This window comes from Acomys minous (assembly GCF_964271855.1).
Source record: "Acomys minous genome assembly, chromosome: 13".
Taxonomy (NCBI): Eukaryota; Metazoa; Chordata; class Mammalia; order Rodentia; family Muridae; genus Acomys; species Acomys minous.
Genome location: NC_140495.1, coordinates 86,565,232 through 86,589,724, shown reverse-complemented (window position 1 = coordinate 86,589,724; position 24,493 = coordinate 86,565,232). Strand labels below are relative to the sequence as shown.

The following is a 24,493-nucleotide window of genomic DNA, read 5'->3' as shown; positions in this document are numbered from 1 at the left end:
TGTCTGGGGGGGGGGGGGAAGGAGGAGGAGAAGAGGAGGAAAATTAAAGGGAGGATGGATTCATCTCTGCATCACTGAACAGTGATACCACCAAGCATCAGTCAGAAACCTTTTTACTTGCTGACAAACCCCAGCTTCTGGCGGGAACAAACATCTATCTGTGTTAGAGAGAACTGGGGAGCCTTTGGGAGATCAGAGGATCCTAAAGCTCTGGGAGGCCACCAGCAGCCTCCCCTCAGGCTCCTCCTTTGGGAGAAATCTTGGGAGGGGGAGGGGGAGGACCTGGCCCTGCATCTGCCTTCCACACCTGGCCTCGCTCCACAGAGGAGCTGGGTGAGCCCCGCTGCAGACCTCACCTCTTTCCTATCAGACATGGCCACCTAAGGGAGTCACAGGGCTGGGGGGGATGAAGGGATGGCCAGACCTCTGCTTCCAGTCACTGAAACATGATGAGGCCAGAAGAACCGCATTCTGTTGCCTAATGTGGGAACTCAAGTGGGCAGAGCAGAGAAAGCTAAAGTACGGAGGCAACCTTGGCCCATGCACATTAAAAAAAGTGACTCTGCGGGTTTGCCCATCCTGTGTCAGTTGATAGATGTGGGATAGGATGTACCCAAGGTGGCACCCATAGACAGCCCCTCTTCATTCAAGGGCAGCCCACCAGGCTAGAAGAATGTGGAGTGGCTGGGCTGTCTTGGGCATGGTGAGTAGCAGGAGGGATAGTCACCTTCAGAGAACAGAGGCGAGCTGCCAGTCAAGACACAAAGTCTGAGGAGAGGATTTGGAATGATGCGCCTAAACTCCTATATAATTTAGTGTTTGCATAATGCCTATATAATTTAGTACATTTCTCCTCAGACAGGAACCCTGTCTTTCTCTGATCCACAGTCTGTAAGACAGCTGCGTGCACAATTTTATAGCAGCTGTACAGAAACATGGATGGATATGTTGGCTTTATATATTTTTTTTTAAACAATTAGACTTTATTATACAACCTAGCTATCTTACATAAGAGGGGGAAAAGGTTAAAAGAAAACAAGAGTGAACCTTTTGGTATCTGTTCTGAGACAAGACCCGCCTAGACTGTCTTCACCTGGGATATTGTCTACAGTCCTTCTACATGGATGCATGTATGGATGAACATAATTAAGGACACTGCAGAACATAGATGAGAGATGCTGCTGGACGGCAGACTTAGGCAGAGAGAGGCCTCGCTAAGTCCGTCTTTCTTTCTGTGTTCCCGGGGCTTAGTTAAACATTGAGTTCTGCACTGTCCTCCCAGGCGACAACTGAGACTATGTTTCTCACGCCTCAATGCGCTCAGAAGCATCAGATGAGGTGGAAATGCAGACCCCCAAACAGCAAGTCTGGGCAGAGCCCAAGACTGCGTCTCTTAAGAGATGCTGATGATGCGGGGCCTGGGGCTCCACCCGGAGCATGGGAACACCGTGGGTCAGTGTGACATTCTGGTCTGGCCTGTGTGTTTATGCCTTGGCTGACTATCCAGGCTGACATCAGAGTCCTGGAAGAAGAGGTTTGTGCCGGTGGCGTGCTGAATCTCAGGCATTGCCTAGTAGCTCACACTAAGGGGATCAAGCTCTTCCTCCCAACCTGAGAGGGTGGCACGCAGACACGTCACGGCGTCCACTGTCCTCATCCCATCACCTGGGCAGGGGTTCCAAACCCGGTCTCATTGGGCCATCCTCAATCATAGTTATCACTCAGCTGGCTAAGGAGCCAAGTTATTCCAGTTTTATAGAGAAGGGCCCTGATGCTCCTCAAATAGGGTTGAAAAGGCAGCAGGCAAGCGGAGGGCGGAACACTCAAGCAGAGCCCCCTGCTCTTGCAGACCTTCTCTCTGGAGTCCTGTTTCTGGACCTAGAGCTTGTCCGCTCAGTGGACTGTGGCCAGTGGTGAGAACAGATGCTGGATGAACTATGTGTGTTCGGATCCAAACTTTGCTCACTACTGTGCAGCCTTGGGCAAGTTACTCAGCTTAGCTTGTCTGTATAGGGCCACTGCATGAATAACACAGAATCATAGGAGCCCCTTCTGCATAGGGGTGGTGAGATGAAATAACATGCAGTAAATAATAGGCTTGGTCTAGACCACTGTAGAAATGACACACTCTACCACCACCACCATCACCACCACCACCACCCTGAGTTCCAACGCCACCCATAGATGAGGCTGTGACATGAGAAGAGGACAGCCCCAGCCTCAGAGAGCCAGTGGCCACACCTGTGTGTCCCCAGAGGCCCCACAACAGCACAGAGATAAGTAGGATCTATGTGCCCACCTAGAAGAAACCAGCTAGCACCCGAGAAAGCCGTGGTATATTCCCTGCTTACCCTGTCCTGCTGAGAGTTGAAGCCACAAGCCTCCTCCATCAGTCCCTTATGAGGAGGAGTGTGCTCTCCTGTGTCCCTGGCCTTCTCCATGGGGTCCTGTGGACAAAGCTCGGCACTGAGGTGCATTCAGCCTGGGCAGTTCACTGTGAGAAAGAGAGCCTATGAAGAAGAACACCTTTGCCAATGTCTGCCCCGTTCCCAAGGTCTCCAGCAGGGATTTCATGTATTGAACACAGACACACACACACACACACACACACACACACACACACGACAGGCAGGACAGACCTAAGGGCCTCACCATGACATTCCTGCCAGAACGCCATGGTGCCTTCAGTGCTGGTGACAACCCCAGCGCTGTTCTCTGATCTTTCTCTGCTTCCTGCTTCACACAGCAGCTGTCTCATAGGCTGTGCGTAGGACAAAAGAGAAGAAGGCGAGAGCCGACCATTACAGGTGCTGCTTCTCACAGAGTTGCTCCATCCTGCCACAGACCTCCTGTCCTGATGGGCTGAACGGTCTGAAATTGTGAGCCAAAATAAGCCCTTTCCCTGTGAAATGGTTCCTGTCAGGTATTTCTTCACCACAGTGAGGCCAAGGTAACTAACACAAACTGGTCACAAGCCCACTGCAACTTCCTGCCTTCCTTACACTCACACTCACACTCGGGCCCCAAGGGAGCAGAGTCCTTTGACAAAAGCCCAGCTATTCATAAGTTTGAACACTCATCCAGACACTGAAGACGCTACGAGCTTTTTGTTTACTTTTGTCTGTTTGTTTTCCTTTTGACCCTAGTTTTATTGGACACGTCTCTAATGAGCCTTTCAAAAACTGCTCTAGGCTGACACCAAAGTGTGCAGGCCCACAGGCCTTTCCCATGTTTCAGGGAAGCTCCCAAGACTCTGTTATAATTAGAAGTCAATTAAATAAAAAACCATTAATATGCCTCTTGGAAGGCCTCCAGTACCCAGAGCCTCTGGCTGTATCCACAGGCACTGTGAAAACTCACTTGTCCCTGCTAATCCCTCTGTCCCTAAGCAAGGTCAGAACGTTGGACCTGTGGCAGGAGTGTGTGTGCAAGGAAGCCACCCCATGGCTGACCTCGGCTGCCTCACCCCCCAGCCCACCCATTAGGGCTATAGCCAGCCTTCGGCCTATAGGCTGGGCCTCCCTGCCTCCCCTGATTCCTGCCCCAGCTTGTTCCTTGCCAGCAGGAAAACACCCAACAAGTTCACAATTGAGGGCAACCTGGGCACTTTCATCTTGACTCACAAGACTGAGGTACAAAAGTGTCTGGAAGCTCCGCCATTTCTGGCAGGCCACCCAGTCACAGCAGAGATCTCTGAGAGCAACCTTGGGGTGTCTGAGCCATGTGGTCGAGACAATAGGAGATCTAGACCCCATCTTTCAAGGCCTTGCCAGTGACCCTGGCCAGGTCTCCCTGGACTCTTGCAGAATGCCCATCTTCAGAAGAAACACACTTCTCCCCAGAGTGAAATAGCTCCGTGGTCTTCTTCTCATCACAGAGTTCACAAAGTGGGACTAAGCCATCCATTCTCATCCTTGGTCCATGGCTGCCTCTATACTCTTTTACTTCCAGCCAAAGACAGTCTCTGATGCCGCTCAGAGTCCATGCCTGTGCATACAGACAGCTTCACAGCCATAGCCAGGAAGGTCTTCTGTATGAAGTCTTTGTCACTCAGCAGTGGACATTGAGCCCTGCGTGATGCTCCAGGCTACTGAAGCATCTATATTCTTGTCCTTGTGCTGGAGGCCAGACCCAGGGCCTCCCATATGCTGGGATGGGGGAGGAGGGACGGGTAATATTTACCACTGGGCTGGCTGCACCCCTAGCCCAGAACTTTCTTGTTCAGTTATTGTGGTGATAAGTAAGAATGACATCTTAGACCCCTACTTGGATCCCATCTACCCTCCTTAGACAGGAGTATGGACACTTTTCTGCCCCATGGGGAGGAGGCAGGAGGCTGGACAAGACTGCTCAGGAAGGAAACAAGTCCTGAAAGCTGTAAATTCCAAGCTCCTCAGATACAGACCCTCCCTGCCTCTCAGCCTGTTTACATCTGGGGTATTTCTGTCCTAAATGTGTGCTCTAGTCCTAGAACCCAGACTGAACAGGACCTTCTACCTGCCAGGATCAGAAAGCAGATGCTGAGCATCCAAATACTCAGGGTCTCCCTGCCCCTGCCCAATGTATGCATCTCTTCTCTTCTTCTTTGACTTATTTTCATCGCACAATCCTTTGGCTACTTTTCTCAGTGTCTTTAGGATATTGTAGGGCCAAGTTCTGGCAAGTAGGAGGAAAGATAAGAGGATAAGGAGACAGAAGGAAGAAGTGGCTTCTGGGTACCATGTCTGCTTTGAGCCTCCCTACCCAGTATGCTTTTGTGTGCTATTTGTAAATCACTGGTTCCCAATCATAAGGAAAAATGAATGTGGGATTAAAAAAACTTAGGACGTTCCTGAGGACTCAGTTTGATTTGTGACTTATGTCAGGAGTGGATTCTAGAAGGTTCCTAGTATGCTCTACCTCTCAAAGAGATTATGCCATTGTAGTTAGGTTACCCCCAGTGCTAACATCATGGCCATAGTGTGGCACCTGGGTTGTCCAGCAGCTCCCATGAGCACAGCATCTCTTGTTAACACGTAGGGTAATTAATACTCATACTCCAATAAAATAGCTTGACATGGAAACACAAGCCACAGTTCACAGTGAAAAGGTGAGCAGATAACACTATGGCAGAGCCGTGCACTAATGTAGTAGTTGGTGCAAATATGTGAATCCGTGCACAGTGGCTATTCTTTATAACATTAAATAACTGTGTGGCCTTGGACAAGTCACTTAACCTCTATGGCCTCCCATTGCTTCAACTATAAAACTAGGTGGCTGAACCACATTATCTGACTCGTCCATTCTAATGGGCCTGATGTCAGTATCCAAGATTCTTGCTGTCCTGGATCCCAACAGGCAGGCCAGCCCAGGGCACCTCATGGTGGAAGCTTGCCCAAGGTTCCTCTTCAAACTGAAGAGCATTGTAAACACTGGCCCCAAACTCCCAGCTTAACAGCAGGGCCCACGCACTCAGCCTTCCCTCTGGGGGTTCTTTCTAGGGCGTGGTGTGATGCTGGTGAGGATGCCTGAGCTGGCCTCAGGGTCATCAGCCTGGAGCTTACCTTAGAGCCTGTCTATTCTGCAGGATGTGCTGTTCCCCGTGCTGTCTGCTGGAAAGTTGCCTTCACCCACTGAGATGCGCTGAGGATGAAAGCAGCCGCACCACCTAATACTAGTGCAATATGTCTTTCAGGTGCGCTTCCAGGAGATCATGACCCACGTGGGGGACTGCAAGTGGATGCCCTGGCTCCCGGTGCTGGTGGTAAGTGGCTCTGAGTACCTGCTCCCATTGAACACTTTCTTCAGCACCTACAGGGCAGGGGCTTTCCCTCCGGCTGCAAACCTTCACTAGCTGTACCACCTCAGACAGCCCTTGGCCTCCTCCACCTAGGCTTGCCCAGCTGTAAGAATGAGGGGGTACAACAGTATCCCCAGTTGTGATTGGACTATTTCCCTGCCACTCCCTTCACAGGGCTTGTAGACAGAAATGTTCCTCAATGCTTATCTTTAAAGTGTTAGCCTGTGTGATAGGCCCACAGCTGAAAAAGACCAGAAAGTTCCTGCCCTCGAGAGCTCCCCCTGGCAGTGTGGTTGGGAAACCATTAGACCGAAGGATGAGCATCTGTAGTACCTAGAGGTCTAGCGACTCAAGGGAACAGGTGCTTCCTTCATGACCTTAAGAGAATCCCAGGCCAGTCATGGTGGCGCACGCCTTTAATCCCAGGACTCGGGAGGCAGAGGCAGGCGGATCGCTGTGAGTTCAAGGCCAGCCTGGTCTACAAAGTGAGTCTAGGACAGCTAAGATAACACAGAGAAACCCTATCTGGAAAAACAACCACAGAGAGAGAGAGAGAAGAGAGAGAGAGAGAGAGAGAGAGAGAGAGAGAGAGAGAGAGAGAGAGAGAGAGAGAGAGAATCCAAGGCAGAATTGCTGTGGGAAGAGGATGTGGTTGGTTGTAAAGATGGCTGTGTATGACAGGGGTGGCTCTCTGGGCACTGTCCCCACATAACAGCTGCATCTTAGGAAGGTGTGGAGGCTAAGTACCCTTTCCGTGGCAGGTGTCTCTGATGTGCTCGGCCAAGGCAGAGGACTCCAACTGTGGCGAGAATGAATACCACAACCAGACTACCGGGCTGTGCCACCAGTGTCCTCCTTGCAGACCAGGCGAGGAGCCCTACATGGTAAGGACCAGTCTGTGCCCGTGAACTCTGGGGAGGGTATGTGTGTGTGTGCTTCTCTTAAACTGGCTCTGAAGACCAAGAGGTCATCAGGATATATTCATTAGGACTGGGCGGGATGAGCTGCAGAGCACGGTGTGCTTACCAGATGTGTACTCCCCAGATGTCCGCTCACCCGCATACTTCTCAGGTGTTCTGGCTTCTTGAAGAAGTGTCCCATTCTTCCCTGTTGGGCTCATAGTCTGAAAAGGAAGCATGACAGAAATGCCTTCCAGGAACACTCCATCATCAGTTCTGAGTGCCGGGTCCCCTTCTAAGGAAAAGGCTACACACATGTGCTCTTTGAAACACCAGAGAAATGTCTGGGGCGACAGTATCTGGGGTCCTTGCAGATTTCTGAGAAAACTCAGGCTCCCAGTGAAGCACTACGGGAAGCCAATGGACCTCTTTAATAGACCTCATCTGAGGCTGGAGGCTCAGCATCAGCTGGTAGAGAGGAGCAGGCTGAGAGAAAGAGCCAAGGACGTCCAGGACTTTGCAATTACCGGAGGCTGGGCAGCCGAGGCTGGAAACAGCTAGCATGCCCCTGTGCAGGCCGCTGAAGTCTCTTGCTGTGTTCTCATATCCTCTGCCTCCCCCACCAGTCCTGTGGATACGGCACCAAAGATGACGATTACGGCTGTGTGCCCTGCCCTGCAGAGAAGTTTTCCAAAGGAGGTTACCAGATATGCAGGCGCCACAAGGATTGTGAGGGCTTCTTCCGGGCCACTGTGCTGACACCAGGGGACATGGAGAATGACGCTGAGTGTGGCCCATGTCTCCCTGGGTAAGTGTGGGGTGTGTAGCTGGGCTGTACCTCTTAATGACCCCATGAGCAGAACCCTCACAGGCACAGCAGGCCTTCACAAAGTGTCATGCCCACTCTTTGTCACCTTCTACAAGATGGTGCGTCCTGTTGCTGCCCATGGACAGGCAGGTAGCCTTCAGGCACTGTATTTGTGCCTGATATGGGGCATCATCATCGCGTAGCCTGACTAGGATGTATAGCCTATGTAAAACAAACCAGCGAGGCACATGTGATGAAATTTGGAGGGGTAAAATCTAATCTTCTATAGGAAGGTATTACTTTCAGTATTCTGGGAAATGTGTGAATAAAAGTGTGAGTCCCATGACATCTGTGCTTTCTACACTGCCGTATTATATAGGTCCTCACCTCCACCACCACCACCAAAAAAAAATAAAAGCAAATTGAGAATACATAAATTTCTTTCTGTTTTCCTGATAGAGTGCATTAGCAAATTCTACCTGAAACTAGAAAATTCCTGTCTGGTCACCCAATCAATACTAAGCCACAGCTGTTGCTCCTGCTTCCCTCTAGTAGCCACAAAACATCATGTTTGGCAAGACTGCAGATGGAGAGGGGAAGCATGGTGCGAGGTGGGGAGGGGCAGAAGTGAGGTGTGGTGGTGGTGGTGATGGTGGTGGTGGTAATGCAGGTGTGGTGGAGGAGACGGCAGAGATGATGGTGGTGGTGGTGGTAATGCAGGTGTGGTGGAGGAGGCGGCAGAGATGATGGTGGTGGTGGTGGTAATGCAGGTGTGGGTGGAGGAGGTGGCAGAGATGATGGTGGTGGTGGTGGTAATGCAGGTGTGGTGGAGGAGGCGGCAGAGATGATGGTGGTGGTGGTGGTAATGCAGGTGTAGTGGAGGAGGTGGCAGAGATGATGGTGGTGGTGGTGGTAATGCAGGTGTGGTGGAGGAGGCGGCAGAGATGATGGTGGTGATGGTGGTAATGCAGGTGTGGTGGAGGAGGCGGCAGAGATGATGGTGGTGGTGGTGGTAATGCAGGTGTGGTGGAGGAGGCGGCAGAGATGATGGTGGTGGTGGTGGTAATGCAGGTGTGGATGGAGGAGGTGGCAGAGATGATGGTGGTGGTGGTGGTAATGCAGGTGTGGGTGGAGGAGGCGGCAGAGATGATGGTGGTGGTGGTGGTAATGCAGGTGTGGGTGGAGGAGGCGGCAGAGATGATGGTGGTGGTGGTGGTAATGCAGGTGTGGTGGAGGAGGCGGCAGAGATGATGGTGGTGGTGGTGGTAATGCAGGTGTGGGTGGAGGAGGCGGCAGAGATGATGGTGGTGGTGGTGGTGGTAATGCAGGTGTGGATGGAGGAGGCGGCAGAGATGATGGTGGTGATGGTGGTGGTAATGCAGGTGTGGTGGAGGAGGCGGCAGAGATGATGGTGGTGATGGTGGTAATGCAGGTGTGGATGGAGGAGGCGGCAGAGATGATGGTGGTGGTGGTGGTAATGCAGGTGTGGATGGAGGAGGCGGCAGAGATGATGGTGGTGGTGGTGGTGGGCAGGATGGTGCTGATGGCCATAATGTGGTATGCCTGGGGAGACAGGGAGGGGAGGTAATAGCAGAGATGAACATTACCTTATGAGAAGGAACTACAAAAAAGTCAGAACCCCCCTCCCAACACAAACACTGAGCTGTGAATTCACTCTTCATCACATGCACGTGCACACATGCACAGAGAGAGGATCTGTTTTATTATAAAGAAGTATTTTGTTTCACAACTTCTGTCACCACCCTACTCCCTACTCGTGACTGACTCCCACCTCAATTTCCGTGAGTTCTGCCTTCCGCTCAGGCCTCCTCCTGAGCCACAGACTCAGGTATCCAAGTATTTGCCAGGCAATCCCATGTTCAGGTCCCTGACACAAATGTACCTGTCTGATGAATCTGGGAAATAGTACAGCCTTGTCATGTAACCTTATCCTTCAATATGCAAAAGAGCTGTGAGTGGGGAGAAGGCTGAACTATTCCCTTTGAAAAGATGAGAGAAAAATATCCATTTTGTACCCACATAGTTGTTGCAGTTACTGTGTTGTAGGACTCCCCAAAAAGGAATAGCAGCACCAGAATGGGTGCATCCTCACATACCTGTATGAGCACCATTGAAGGGACAGGCTGGTGTAGACCCTGGGATTGCCTCTGAGGGAAGGAACCTCAGTGGGATCTGATAACTTGTTCCATTCCTAGAACTTGATTTGGATTGATTCATTTATTCACTGGCTTCAGATTGGTTTTTTTTCCCCTTGGTTTAAAAGTATGATGCATAAATGCAGAGCACCTGGGCTCATCTGTGTAAGGGACACCCATCCCAGCGTGCTCCCTTTGAGGGAAAGAACTCTCGGTGTAAACCTCATTTATGAGCCATGTGACAGCTGCATGATCTATTTCCCCTGAAAGCAGCAAGTATCTTCAGGGCCTGGTCCTCTGGTTCCCATGGCCACAGTGAGGACTTCATGCCAGATGTGGAGATGTTAGAGGCAGGTGGAGCCAGATGGAAGTATTTTAGCAAGCAGCACTGAAGACCTGGGCCTTCAGCTTGTAAGTGATACAGGTCCCCCACTCAGAATGCCAAGTCAGGGAAAGGATGCAACAGGGCCCAGTGTCAGCAGGATGCTTTCGACAGCTGAGGAGTGAGGAGCCTGGAAGCTAGGGAGCAAGGACAATATGGACATCAGGGGTAACTGTGACAGGGGCAGGGTGTGGGGTGAGGGTGCGGGGTGGCAGGGGCAAGAGACTAAGCGCTTCCAGGAAGCTAGATGGAGGTACAAAGTGGAGAAGACTCACTGGTGTCTGTCCTGCCTGTGCCAGTGTGGACAGTGGGACACATGTACAAATGTAGACTACAGGAGGAAGACATTTCAGTGGGGCCGTGGAGATAGGTAGAGGCCACATGTGTAGGATCCAGTGACATGGGTGGATGGAGCGGTGTAACACTCAAGGTGAGTGTTAGACATTAGTTGTACTAGAGCCATTCGTCCAGATGGGATCTGTGGAGTGCAGGGAGTATAAGGTGTATGGGCCAGCCCGTGGTAAGCTCCCCAACCCCACATGTAGCTCTTGAGTGGTTGTAGGTGAGCCCTGTGATGGTGCCCCCATGAAGCAGTTGTCCTTCTTTCTGATCTAGATCGTCTTAAAGGGGCAGTGATTATGTGCAGCCAGTTCCACACCCATTGGAGCCACAGAGACTCTAGCTAAAACAGACAAGTCTAGGACCATGCAGTGACAGCAATGCTCGGAGGCAGATGCCAGCCAGCACTTGAGAGCTGACTCCAGAACCATGGAGACACTTTGCGTGGTCCCAATATTTACCAGAAAGCATCCAGCCCCCAAAGACCTTGATAACAGTAGCTGGCCCCCTTCTTCTGGAAGGCTTCAAGCAGATGTCATTTGTAGAGTCAGTGTCAGAGACGCCTGGCTTCCAAAAGCATGTTTCCGGCTCTCAAGTCTTGAGCACTTCTTTCTGTTCCGTGGAACAGTATCTTTGTCTTCAGTATCTGGGACAGATCAAGGCTTGAGCACCGGCTAAGCAAGGGAGGGGCACAGGCCCACGCCCATCTCAGTGTGCTGTACATCATCCCATGGACATGGAAACTATATAGTCAGATCCCTACTAACTTGCAGTGAGATATATCTGCTAAATCATCCATCTCTGACCCTGAAGCCACTAGACAGAAAAGCCCCACTTCCCTAGACCCCAAGGCCCTCTTGGAAATATTACCCCTTCTCTCGGGGTCTCCAGCTGCACAGGGGCAGGACCCACTCTTCCTGTTGCATGCCCTAAACTCACAGAGGACTATGGGGCATTTTGGCAGGCTGGACAGATTAGCGCCATAAACCGCCGTGGTTACGAGCCAGGATGTAGATTTACCTGGTGTCTGTCTTTTTAAGGCTGCTGCGGGCTGGCCCTCTCTGTGGTTTGGCAGGTGCTGGCTCCCATTCTCAGTTCTGTACCCACGTGTGGCCCAGACAGCCACTAAACAATAGCAGCAGCACATGGGGCTTTCCTGTTGGGAAAGGTCTGTGTGGGAGAAAGACAACAGGAGGCAGGGACCAGGCATGAGGGAAGGGGTTAGATTTCATAACCTCCCCCTTTTGGCAACCCCTGCCCTTGGGTAGCTCCTGCAGCCAGTTCTACCACAGCCACTGCTTTTTACACAGGAGGCTTAGCACTGCCCATTGGGGCTGGCTAGGCTGAGGAAAGGAATCTTCAGCTCACAGGTTGAAGGGAGTGATTGGCTCAGGACCCAGAGCATCCACTGAAAGCTTAGGTCCCAGGAAATGAAAATCTGAAGGGAGAATCAATTTCTCCCATCTTAGAGGAAGTCAGTCTGAATAAAAGACTCTTTAATCCTTGTTTAAACTGAATTTTGCCTGAAGCTAGACAATTTGGGCCAGGAAGAACAGGGGGGGGAAAAAAAGGAAAGAAAATGCTTCAGGTAGTGCCCAGGTGACAGTGGCTTAGCTTAGCTCCCCCCCCCACCCCCCCCACCCCCGCCAACATTATAATGCTTCTACACATTAAAGAGAAGCATCACGTCAGCCTGGGTTAACAGAAGTTAATGGTGAGTCCTCCATGCAACTGCACTCTTTCGCTCCCAGGGCAGAAGTATGTGAGACAAACTTTATTATAAAGTAGGCTTTTGTACTAGATGGTGCTCCCCAATAGTAGGCCAAAAATGTGCATGTTCTGAGCATGCTGCCAGCAGCTCCAGCAGCTAGAACAGGGCAGGGTGTACCGAATGCACTTTCCATTTAACAATTTGTTTAACTCACAACGATCTTATTAGAATACAACCTCGTGGTAAGTCCAGAAGCATCTGTAGAGCAAATCAAAATATGGACCAAAGAGCAAGGGATCGCATCTTTCCAGGAAGATATACAGTCCTGACACTAGCTGGGCCACAGGTGCCCAAAGAAACACTTGACTTCTGACTGAAGAAGCTGTCGATGGCAGAAGACAGGCCAGTGTTCTCCACTCTTGTCTACCTGAGTAGAACCACAAGTGTAAAATATTTAGGTTAGTTTAGGTTCATGCTGAAAGAAAAAAAACCTAACACTTAAAAATGTTCTCTGGGCTGGAGAGATGGCCCAGCCGATGCCTGCCATGCAAACATGAAGATCTGGATTCCCATCCCCAAAATCCACACAAAAGCCAGAAGTGGCACCAAACATCCCAGAGACACAGGATCCTCAAGACTCAGTAGCCAATCAGCCTGGTTGAACCAACTAGCTCTAGGCTCAGTGACAGACCCCGTCTTTAACAATAAGGCAGAGAGCAAATCAACTAAGGTTACCAGACATTGACCTCTGGTCTCCATACATTTGCACACACAAAAGCATGTGCACTGCATGCATGCAAAACATGTACACACACACACACATACAGGAACACATACACAACAAAACACATGCATAAATTCTTGCAGCAATACACACTAGAACAAGGTTGCTTCTTATTTGGAGGCATTTGACACTTGTGCCAGGTAGGGCGTGCAACTTCTAAACAGTTTCCTAAAGCCAACCCATCTTTAAAATTGCTATAGCAGAGCTGGAGAGATGGCTCCGTAGCTAACAGCACTGGCTGCCCTTCCAAACAAGCTGGGTTTGACTCCAGCATCTACATGGCAAACTGTCTGTAAACTTCAGTCTTAGGGGATGTGACATTCTCTTCTAACCTCCAGTGGCACCAGGCATGCATGTAGTACACAACCAAAGCATGCAAACCCATGTACATGAGATAAAAGCAAACGATAAAAATATGTTTACACCTTTCAGGAGTGCTCCTCATTAAGTAACTCTGTACCGCTTGGTCAAGTGTAGCCAGGGCCCCGGCAGGAGCATGGAGAGGTAAACATTCATAGCCCCTGTGGGAATCAGAAAGAGACCCCCGGATGGGAGAGGTCAGCCCTACCACAGGAAGTGCCTGCCTGCCAACCACTAGAGATGGCGCCCCTGGACTGAGCAGTTAGCAGTCCCCGCCTAGGTGCTAAATACCCATGTCTGCAGTGTGGTGGAGCATGTCCTCAAGCCCAGGTGATCTACACTTCTTTCATGTGTGTGGCTCTGGAGCCTTACCTGGGACAGAGCTCAGCATCCAGGATATAACAGGGACAGACAAGTCTGTGTGGCTCCGCTGGGTGGTGTACCATTGGAGCTTTTCTCCAGCTGGGCACTCCAGCTGTGCAGAATGCTGTGCCATTCATTAACTTGTCCAACCAATATTTACCAGCAATCATCCTTCCATAGTACCCGGCAAGAGTGAGGTTTGTCCTCATTGGCTGCCAGCACCTGGTCTTAATGAGATGGGAGAAAAAACACAATGGTGCAGGACTTGGAAGTGAGCAGGTAGAAAGCTGCAAGCAGAGCAGATGGAGCAACTTGAGACCACCTCCCCCGTGGGTGGACCCATCATTGGTCGTCTGTAGCTCCTTGCTTCGCTGACAAAATGGCTTCATAGGGGACCAGAGGGTGTGCTGGGGAGCTTTTTGCAGAAGGCTTACCAGTTAAACTGCTGTGGCTTCTCCAAGGGGTGTTTTTGAGATTGGTTAATTAATGTTTACAAGATACTCAGGCATCCAAGGATGAAAGGCTTTGAAGGAAGGGCAAGCAATTACAACCCTGATGTTACTGGTAATGGTCCAAGCTCAGGCAGGCTGGGGTCCAGGGTGCCCCAGCCCACCCTCCTGCGATGAGGGCCACATCTTACCACCCACAGGCATCAGGAGGGCTCTCATGGTAAACAGCTAATAAGGAAGAGGTTAGGAAACAGTCACAGGTGGATCCACCAGCAGAGAGGGTTTTTCATCTCTTGAGCTTTAATAGCTGACGGCAACTTACTTTATTTGACTAAGCTGCTGCTCACAGTGTGTGTGATAAATGGCTTCATGATCACCACGCCATGTTTGTTTGTGGGAAATGGCTCCTACACGAAGATGTGAGCCAAAATGTTAAAGCATGACACTATCAGAAGGGAGCTGCCACTGCTGAGGGCTGGATCCTTTAAGGGATGGGGAAGGAAGCGGGGAAGTGTAGCAGGAGCGTTGCTTGGGTAGGGGTGTGGCCACTGCTGAGGGCTGGAACCTTTAAGGGGTGCTGGATGGGGGTGTAGCAGGAACATTGTTTGGGTGTGAAGGACTTGAAGCGATGTCATTCTAAGTGCAACAGTGGATGAACTCAGTAGTTACACAGATGCCTTTAGCGCCGGGGCAATCAGGTGTATCAGTACCTGGTTTCACTCTGGGTCATCTTCAAGGCTACCTGCAGTGACCTGTCAGCACGGAGTTGTTGTTTTCTGTCTCTGGCACTGCTGCCCTCTCAGGAAGTTGAGGGGTCCCAATGGCCCCAAGGTGAATAGGCTATTTTGTAAGCAAACCACTAACCTATGGGCTCTGAGAAGGGTGACAGTGAAGAGAGAGAGACATCAGTGTCCACATATGGTGACACATAGGTACTTCTGCTGAAAGCCTTCATGAAGGTAGTGAACACACACACACACACACACAAACACACACACACACACACACACACACACGCCTCTTCAGGAAGGAAGTCAGGCCCCAAATCATCCCAGTACCAGAAAAAGAATGTTCCACTGCAGGACACTAAACACCACCCCCGCCCCAAGGAACTGAGGGAGCCCTAAGGCCTCTCAGGTCCTCAATAACCAGCAAGCTATCTCATGCCTGCCTTCAGCTGTGGCCTAGTGACATCGGGTTGTACCTGTGTGGTATCTCTCACTCATCTGCCTTTACTCTGTCTCCTCTTGCCTCCTGTAGCTACTACATGCTGGAAAACAGACCGAGGAACATCTACGGCATGGTCTGCTACTCCTGCCTCTTGGCACCTCCCAACACCAAGGAATGTGAGTGCTGTGCCCTTCAGCACAACCACTGTCTCATTTCAATGTGTTAGTAAGGACAGCTCAGTGCCCAAAATGTGTGCAGTGTTGCATCAAGAGGGAAAAAAAGTCCAAGCACTTCCCCCTTGGAGTACCCTTAGGGAGAGCAAGCCCAGATGGGAATTTTCTCGTCTGTCCTGTGGTATGAGTCTGAATCTATGCCTGTCTGGAGGAAGGCTGTCTTGTGAATCTATCTCTGTGCCTGTGTGGGTGACTGTGTGTGTCCCTAACAAAGGGCTTCGCTCTCTCTTGTATTGAACAACACAGAAAGTATCCCATGGGGAAAGAATAAGGGAAACTGCAGACATCTTTGACAGAGTTTTACAAGGGATTAAGTCACTGTCTCCAACTGCCCCACATCACAAACACTGTTGCAGACAACGTAACTGTATCTGTGTTGTAGCCAACATTTATGGTGGACATGGTTTACAAGGTTGCTTCCTTGTATTTGCTGTGTTCAGCATTTGTTACTATAACATACATAAATGCCACAGGTGCACTACTCTTATGTCAGGGACATGGAAGAGTGCATTACTGAGATTAAAGCTACATATTGTCTTAGGTTGTGAATGTTGATTGCATAGGAAACCCAAGACATAGTACAGTTGATTGTTACATTGTTCTCTCAAAAGCAGGTTAAACACTGGCTACAAGGTCCAGTCTCTTAGAATGTTCAAAATAATTGTGATGTTGCATCACCACAGGACCCCATCTCTCCAGCACTGGTGCCATTCACTGCTGGTGCAGAATGAAGCCAGGTCCAATGCCTAGATAAGATCAGCACAGTAGGGGGCTGGAGATGGAGCAGCTCAGCTATCAACAGCGTGTGTTTCTCTTGCAGAGGACTGCAATTCAGTGGCCAGCACCCACCTCAGGAGGCTAATAACCATCCAGCTCAGAGGGTCTGATGCCCTTTTCTGGCCTTTATGGTCACCTAACATACACACACACACACACACACACACACACACACACACACACACACACATTTTTTAAAAAACGTTTTTAACGACCAACACAACAAAGGTATAAACAGGGCTTTGCTGCAAGTGCATTTTTTTTTTTTGAGTCAGATGTTAAGGCTGTCATGCAGGTCAGCTAGCAGTGCCTCGAACAAGCAGCTTGACTGTACCATCTGTCATGTACAGAGACCTCCCAAGACTGGACCTACTCATCTTATGTGACCGTTGGAAAAGTTGAGGGGACTGCAGATACAAAGTTACTTTGAAAGTACTATAAAGAAGTTCTCATGTGTACATAGAATCACATGAGGCCATGAGACAGGTAGAAATATTCACACGTTATCAAGAAATGAATTGGTTTCCAAAAACCAACTGTATGCTTTCACCCTCATCAGTTTATAGCCATCCATGGCTGCTTCTTTTCTGGTCTTATGATCTTTCATCTGTGGAGAAGGATCCTCCCTCTGTTTCAGAGGACCCTAATGTATGGGGTTTTGTTTGTTTGTTTGTTTTGTTTTATTTTGGTTTGGTTTGGACTTTATGACATGGTCTAATAAAAGATAGTGATGTTCTGTAGCCAGGGCCCTTAACCTACATCCAAATGTCAAACTTAACTGAAACTGACACTCTGGATGGAGGTGGGATGAAGGAAGGCTGAAAGGAGGCTAGCCTCATCATCTCTCCAGGGGGTATGGGAAAGGTGATTAAACCACTGGGCAGGATGCCTGGAGGCAGGGATGCTGGGAGAGCCAGAAGGTTCTCTGCATTCCAAATGGTTTGGCAATTGGAATAGATTTGCATGTGTTTAAAATTGAACTTGCATACCTGTCATATGCTAATTAATTTACAAATTGAGGGAGGCCCTGGGGCTCCTGGCTGCCAGCCTGACCTGTGGTAAAGTCAGCTGCCATTGCTAATGTGTCTTCTGTCAGGGGGATCTATGTGAATGAAATGCCTGATAATTCTGGGATGAGGTTCTCACTTTAGTGGAAAGTCTCAGGACCACCCCATCCAGCAGAAAAGGTTCTTTGCCTATGGAATCTGGGGGCGAAACAGCTCTCTTCAGGGGCCCTCACACAGATGCATGCCCTTCCTTAATTGCCTGGCCGGTCAGAAGTGCTACCCATCAGCATCCTACCTCGGGGAAGCCAGCAAAGTCCCTGGGTCCTAGAGATCTAAAACAATCAATGCATCCCTTCCTTTAAGTGCTTAACTGACAGCTAGATCCCAGGAAGGCTTCATTGTGGGTTTGTTATAATCCAGCAAGACAACTTGCCGTCTTGGCTCTGAGGCCAGTCAGCTCCCCCTGGACTCCTCTCAAGCAAGTCTGCAGGAGTCTGTTTGCCCTGCCTGGATGCCTGTCTGTGACAGGTGTGGTGGGTAGAGCACTGACTGATCAGAGCCTCCCTCAGAACATAAAACAGTTCCACTCCACCCTTCTCTGTTACTCAGTTGCGCATTTTGACTGGAAAGACTACCCAAAACTATAGCCCTGTGAAATTAGGAGACCCATATGCTCAGTATTGCTGTCCACAGCCCCACCCCAGGAAAGCCAGGGACTGGGCCAAACCTCATCTTTGTCAGGATCTGAAATCCCTGGCTGGTGGCCTAGGCTGCACCTCTTCCTGAAGGGTGGATTTCCTGGGCTGTGCTGAACCAAGTTGTCATTCTTGGTACTGTGAGTCAAGGACCCTGGGGCACATGTGATGCAGCCACATGCCCGGTAGAGCTGGGGCAGGCAGCTGGCCAGGTGCAGGACAGCCAATCCAGCTACATGCCCGAGTCAGCATGATGTCCTCGGCAGGAAGGACAGGGGTCAGGGTGCCCACCACTCTCCTCACCCCGTGAGACCGAGCCTGCATTGGCATTTTCAGAGAATTGGCTGCTTCTCTGAGCATGGCAGAGGAAGACGATTCTTATCGTCCTCCCATGAAATGCTCTCTGGGCCTGCCTCTGGTTTAGTAGGCCTGGGTGGCCCCCAAATACATTTTTACTAAGTCTGACATTTGGGTGGAGGTTAAAGGCCTGAGCTCTAGAACCTCTCTGCCTTTGTTAGAGTATTTATGGACCTCGTGGAGCTCTGGTTCCATTCCTGCCATGGCGCTGTACCACGCGGTGTTCACCACAGAGTTTTGCACACCAAGGTGAGTTAATGCTCACCAAGCCCTCCCATACACAAGTCATAAGAGTGCTACCGTGTTGCTGTGACACGGACCATCAAGGGACCCTCAGGAGGAACGAGAAAGTGGCATGCATTTACTCACGAAGTAGAATAAAATGTCCCTGTCCCTGGATGGCTAAGGTGCTGAGTTCCAGGTCAGCCTGGCCTCCAGGCTGGTCATCGTCTCCATTGAAGCATGGATGCAGTGTGATGCTTGGGGCCACTTGGGTTTCTGCTTTCTTTGCCGTGTAACTGAGACCATAGCTGCACATCCTGGGCTTGGCGGTATGTGTACATGGAAACTGAAAACACAGAGCAGCTACAACTGCCAGTCCCTAAACCAGCACGTACACAGGCCAGCAGCTGAGCAATGTACAGAAGCAAAGCCCCTCCCCTCCTGCCAGTCACAGCCCACAGGGAGAGCTTCAGGCCTCACTGTCCTTTACTAGCTGCTGTTGCAGTGCACCGGTGAATCCATGCTAGACGGAAGGGACATGAAAAGCTGTTGGTTGGTTGGTTTTTTTCAGTGAACCAAAGAGCACAGTGCACTTGGGCAAGAAGTTCTGTCTATACTTTCCTTTTTCCCCATGTTGTCCTGAGAGCACAGGTGCCTGGGCAGCTAAGTAGACAGGGCCTGCTCTGTAATGACAGCCAGTGAGAGCTCTGTCTAGAGGGAGGCAGGACCTCAGGAGTGGAGAAAGGCGTGCCTCCTACTTGGCTGCCATTGTGAGTTTCCAACCCTGAGAAAGACATCTCACTCTCTGTACCTCCGTCTCCTCTGAGATCTTGTGATACAAGATCTCTGTGAGGACAAAGGGGACTGTATGGGCCATGTGTGGGAAATGTCCATGTCAGTTCAGTGCTGGGGACATATCCCAGTGCAATGGGCAGCAGGCTCAGCCACATGGCAGCAGCCCTGCACTTCCAGCAGCTCATCTGGGACAGAGTGGTTAGAGGGGACAGGACATAATGCAATAGAGGTACTGTGTTGTGACAGTGCCAGCCCCGACACTGGCCCTCTGTCGTCTCTCCCCTCCCTCTCTCTTTCTCTCTCTCTCTCTCTCTCTGTCTCTGTCTCTCTCTGTCTCTGTCTCTGTGTTTCTGTCTCTGTCTGTCTGTCTGTCTCTCTCTCTCTCTCTCTGGTGACTTGTTAGTGGCTAAGACCCATGAGTTTAATCAAGGATAGAGTAGTGTCCTAGGGAGGGACACCCAGTAAAAAGACTGAACTGTGGCTTACAGCACTGTAGTGGTTTCTGTTTGGCACACATGACTCCTTCACATGAGCTTTAGAACTTAAACAGAAAATCCTGGCCTCCAAGAGCATGGACTCCGTTGTTTCTGTAAGGAACTATTCAGACCAGAACTGGCCACATAGCACTATTCACACCAGAACATGAACATGCATGTGTCACTATTCATACCAGAACATGCCACATAGCACTTATTCACACCAGAACATGGACATGCTATGTGTCACTATTCATACCAGAACATGCCACATAGCACTTATTCACACCAGAACATGGACATGCTATGTGTCACTATTCATACCAGAACATGCCACATAGCACTTATTCACAGCAGAACACACACATGCCATGTGTCACTACTCACACTAGAATATGCACATAGCACTGTTCACATCAGAACATGCCACATAGCACTATTCACACCAGAACATGCACATGCCATGTATCACTAGTCATATACCAGAATGTGCCACATAGCACTGTTCACACCAGAACATGCCACATAGCACTGTTCACACCAGAACATGCCACATGTCACTATTCACATCAGAACATGCCACATGTCACTATTCACACCAGAACATGCCACATGTCACTATTCACACCAGAACATGCCACATAGCACCAAGGACCTGGTAAGAAGCAGATTCCTGTAGAGCAGGTCTGGGCAGACGCAAAGGCTGTGTTCCCAACAAGCACCGCGCTCACTTCTAGCACCTAGTGAGGCTCTGACTCCACTCATCGCTCATAGATCCACCTCCAGGGTGTGTGGCCAGTGCCAGGGTTGAGGGGCACCTCCTTGACAACTCTAAGAACCAAATCACTCTTTAAAATCCAAACTGTTTACGCTCTGTAGACAATGCCAGCCAGCCACTAATACATACTGGCACTCGTATAAATTGTGTGGATTAACAACTTCAAAGGCCCCTTATATACCATCATCTCTTTGAACAGAGGTATAACTCCACTAAGCCCTGTGCTTACAACTCACTAAGTCCCTGAGGAAGGTGAGCTGAGCTCCTGCAGCCAGCCTGGGAGTTCATAGTGAACTAGGCACATCTGGCCCTACCGTCTTGGCTAGTAGTGGCCCTGGAGTAGAAATATCTGTTCACTCTCTGCAACATCATTTTTACCAGCTCTTATCAAATGTTTCATCATGCTAGGGTCCTATGGAGGCAAGCGTTCATCCACGGTTGACTAACATAGAGAGACTGCTGTGGAGGAGCAAATGACCAAGCGTGGGCACAGGGGAGTGTGGGATCTTCCTAGCTGCTAAACATGTTGATAGTATAAAGTCAATCCACATTAGACTAGAATACACAGCCTGATACAGGAGAATCCGAACACAGGGAGCATAGCGTCCTGCTCTTGAGAACATGCACCATGTTCGGTGCATCATCTATGCCTACCCACATACCTTGCAAGGTAGGATAGTATGGAGACCCATGGCTGGTGAAAGGTGTGGAGTGTCGAGCAGCTATAGCGAAGGTCTCTGGGCTGGCTCTCTCTCTCTCTCCCCTTGAGTTTCACACACACTTTACTCAATATGATAGTGTGTTTATAAGATTAGCATGCATATATCTATAATTCTGGTATGTGTTTTTCAAGGGCATGGGACAGTAGAGAGGTGTTTATCTCCTCTGGGGAATTTTCCAATCATTCTATGGAACAACAGGAACATCCTGATGTCATTACCAGGGACCAGACTCTGCCTCCCAAGGTCTGTTGTGCCTTCTTGCTCATTCTCAAACTACAGTCACTGCTGCTTCTAGGTGGTCTTTTGGTGCCAGACCTGCCCCAGTGTTCCCTGTGAGGGTGATGTGTAATGCTGAATGAGGTCAGCCTGTCAACCTGAGGATGGGCAGGACCAGGGATTGTGTGGCTTGTGTCACTCCTCCTTCATGTAGAAGCAGTAGGCACTGAACTGGGGGCAGAAGAGAGCAAATAAGATGCAGATTGGTGTTTTTGTTGTTGCTATACTCGGAGCAGTCCTATGTAATTTGTTTTTGTTTTCCATAAAATACATTCCTTTCACCGGCCTAAAACAGAGCTGTCACTTAGAACATCCGAACCAGGCACCCATGCATTTATTTGCTGGGACTCCTCAGCCCTCTCTTTGCTGAAACAGCAGTTCCATTCTCCCTTGCCAGCTCTGCTTCTGAGAAGCCCATTGTCAGGCCATGGGTTGCTGCCCTTCAGGGCTTGGGTGAGGCCATGTAATTCTGCTCCTTCTGCAAATAACATAGGCCTCAGCATCTGCTGCGTGTTCTCGGAGGAAAATGTCTGTCTCCCTGCAGATTCTGGAAGGTCCCTGCAGCCATGAGGACCAGAAGGATTCAGTTAAATGGTGGCTGCAGATGTTTGGTTCTAGCCCCTGGCTTAGAGAAGTCTACCTTCCTGCCATACCTCAACCCCACTTCCCCATTCTCAGATGTGTGCTGCAGAGCATCCTTGGCTGCGGAGTAACTGGCAGCTCCTCCAGCCTGTGCAGCCTGGATGCTCCACTTATGCCAGCTGGAATTGAGTTTGGGGAATGTCCAGTATATCGGAGCAAGGCATAGCTGGTCCAAGCAGGTAGCATCCGAGGCTCGGCAAGACATCCTTAACAAGCAGCAGCCTGCACCAATGTTTGGCGATGTCATGTAACCAGCCCTCCCGGGTACAGGGGCATTTCATAAGTCTGTACTCACCATGTTTCCTTCATTGTTTCTTTCTAGACCATAGGCCTGGGTGTGTTTGTGCCCCATCCCCAAGCAATGTCACTGCCTTGGTCTGCAAGCCCTAGCAAGAAGGGACAAGAAAAGACAGAGATCGCTGGCGTCCACAAACACAGCCCTAGGCTTTTTTTTTCTTCTTCTCCTTTTGCCCACATATCTTAAGCTCATTTGAGCCCCTCACCAAACCAACAGATCAGTTTCTTTTCAATGTCCTATTTGCTTTAGAGAAAGAAAATTTGATTCTATTCAAAGCTGGGTCAGGACAGTCCACCTGATGACATGTGACGGCTGTTTCCCAGCAGAGCACAATTGGCAAGACCCTGGAGCCTTGCCTTAGCTGGCTGGAGCAGCTGCCAACCTGCAAAGGACTTGGTTGGGGTCTGCCAGCAGGAATGGCACAGCCTGAAGGTCATTTGATAGGTGAGCAAGTGAGCGCAGCCATGTAGACAGGACTGCCACTGGGGACTCCCTTCTCAGTTTCTCCCTCAAAGTCATTCCCAAAGATAAACTTTAAAAGCAGGATGTAAGTCTGGAGCCTCCAGGCCACAAGAAAGCTTCCGGTCTTCCCCCAGAAAGATAAGAAGACAACTTACCCTTTCTGGGCAAACTGACTGATCTCCTGGCCTGCACCATAGTTCTATTTCTGCTTAATGTTGAGGGACAAGCTAGTCTGAGTGCCTTGGCTCACTGGTGTACAGAAAGCCACCTCCAGCCTGCCCTCAGCCTGTGACGTCCTCTTGAACCTCTATACTGTTCACCTGTCCATCTCTCTGTGTTGAACTAGGAATAAGGACTGAGACAGAAGCATCTGGCCTCTCTCCACAGGGTACATACTCAGTGAGGCTGTCAGCTAACCCGGCAGGCCGTGCATCCCACTTCTGCGGGACTGTGTTCCTGCTCCTGGGCTGGCACAAGCCGGACGGCAGGAGGCTTTACACACAGCAGGCCTGTGTTTCTCCCAGTACCTGTGTTAGACTGCTGCCCCTGCTTACTCCTCACAGAAGCCCTGTGTGTGTAGGGTGAGCCCAGGGTACCCTCCAGGCCAATCCTCTTGGCTGGCTGGGGTGGGTGGGAAGGATATGACTTCAAGGGAGGTTGGTGCCTCTGTTTCGGCCCATTGCTGTTTTCATAAGCATGGACCTAGTTTATGAACATCTCCAGAGCTGAGAACCAGCAAGGACAAGGAGAGGAGGAAAGGAGACATAACTCTCTTCCCCACTGCAGGGCTGGCATCACACCTGCCATTGTTCCGCCTCTACCACTGAGCTACGGTCCAACCCTGGTTGCTTTTATCAACTGAAAAACTCAAGTTTGACCTAAAGAAGGTTATTATCAGGGGAAAAAAAAGTAAAACATGTACTTGTGGTTTGTCTGATAGTAAATTAGCTTCCACTTTTCTCCATGCTGTGATACTTTTTTTCTTTCTGGTTTGTTTGCTGGTGGTTGGTTGGCTGGTTGGTTTTGGTTTTGTATTTTTGAGACAGCCTGTCTATGTAGTACTGTCTGCCCTGAAAGTCACTGTATAGACCAGGCAGGCCTTGATCTCATAGAGATCTTCCTGCCTCTGCCTCCCAGTGCTGGGATTAAAGGTATGCACCACAATACCACACTTTGGGGGCTTTGCTTATTTGTTTGGGGGTTGTGTCACTTTTTTTCTGTGGTGGGCCATGGCTAGGAGGGAGAGCAGGGCATGTCCATTCTTAAATGGATTGGTTGAAACGATTTTACAAACTCAGCTTAGGCTAGACTCCAAGGGCCGTGTGGTGGTGCAGGGCTTGCCTAGCTCCACGAGGCCAGTACCACAGAGACTGAGCCCCTACCACGGAATCCGAGGGCAAACCCTAGAGAGAAGTACATCAGGAGCTAAGACTTACTGTGAGGCTCTGCTGGCTCCTTCTGCTTCTTCGCTGGGATTTATTTGTCCAGATGTTTAGTAATGAAGATATACTACTTTTTTTTTAAAACTAGGAAAGATATCAAGAACATATTTC

The 24,493-nt window shown here is 50.0% G+C and overlaps 1 protein-coding gene across 1 annotated transcript in view; it reads left to right on the top strand.

Moving 5' to 3' along the window:
• The window catches only part of EDAR (ectodysplasin A receptor), a 75,468-nt gene that overhangs the window by 39,872 nt on the left and 11,103 nt on the right, over positions 1 to 24,493 (top strand). The window contains exons 2-5 of the mRNA XM_084753599.1: positions 5,675 to 5,743; positions 6,541 to 6,663; positions 7,305 to 7,486; positions 15,291 to 15,376. Of these exons, the coding sequence (XP_084609725.1) occupies positions 5,693 to 5,743; positions 6,541 to 6,663; positions 7,305 to 7,486; positions 15,291 to 15,376 (442 nt within the window). The 5' untranslated portion in view covers positions 5,675 to 5,692. The remainder of the gene's footprint in view (positions 1 to 5,674; positions 5,744 to 6,540; positions 6,664 to 7,304; positions 7,487 to 15,290; positions 15,377 to 24,493) is intronic.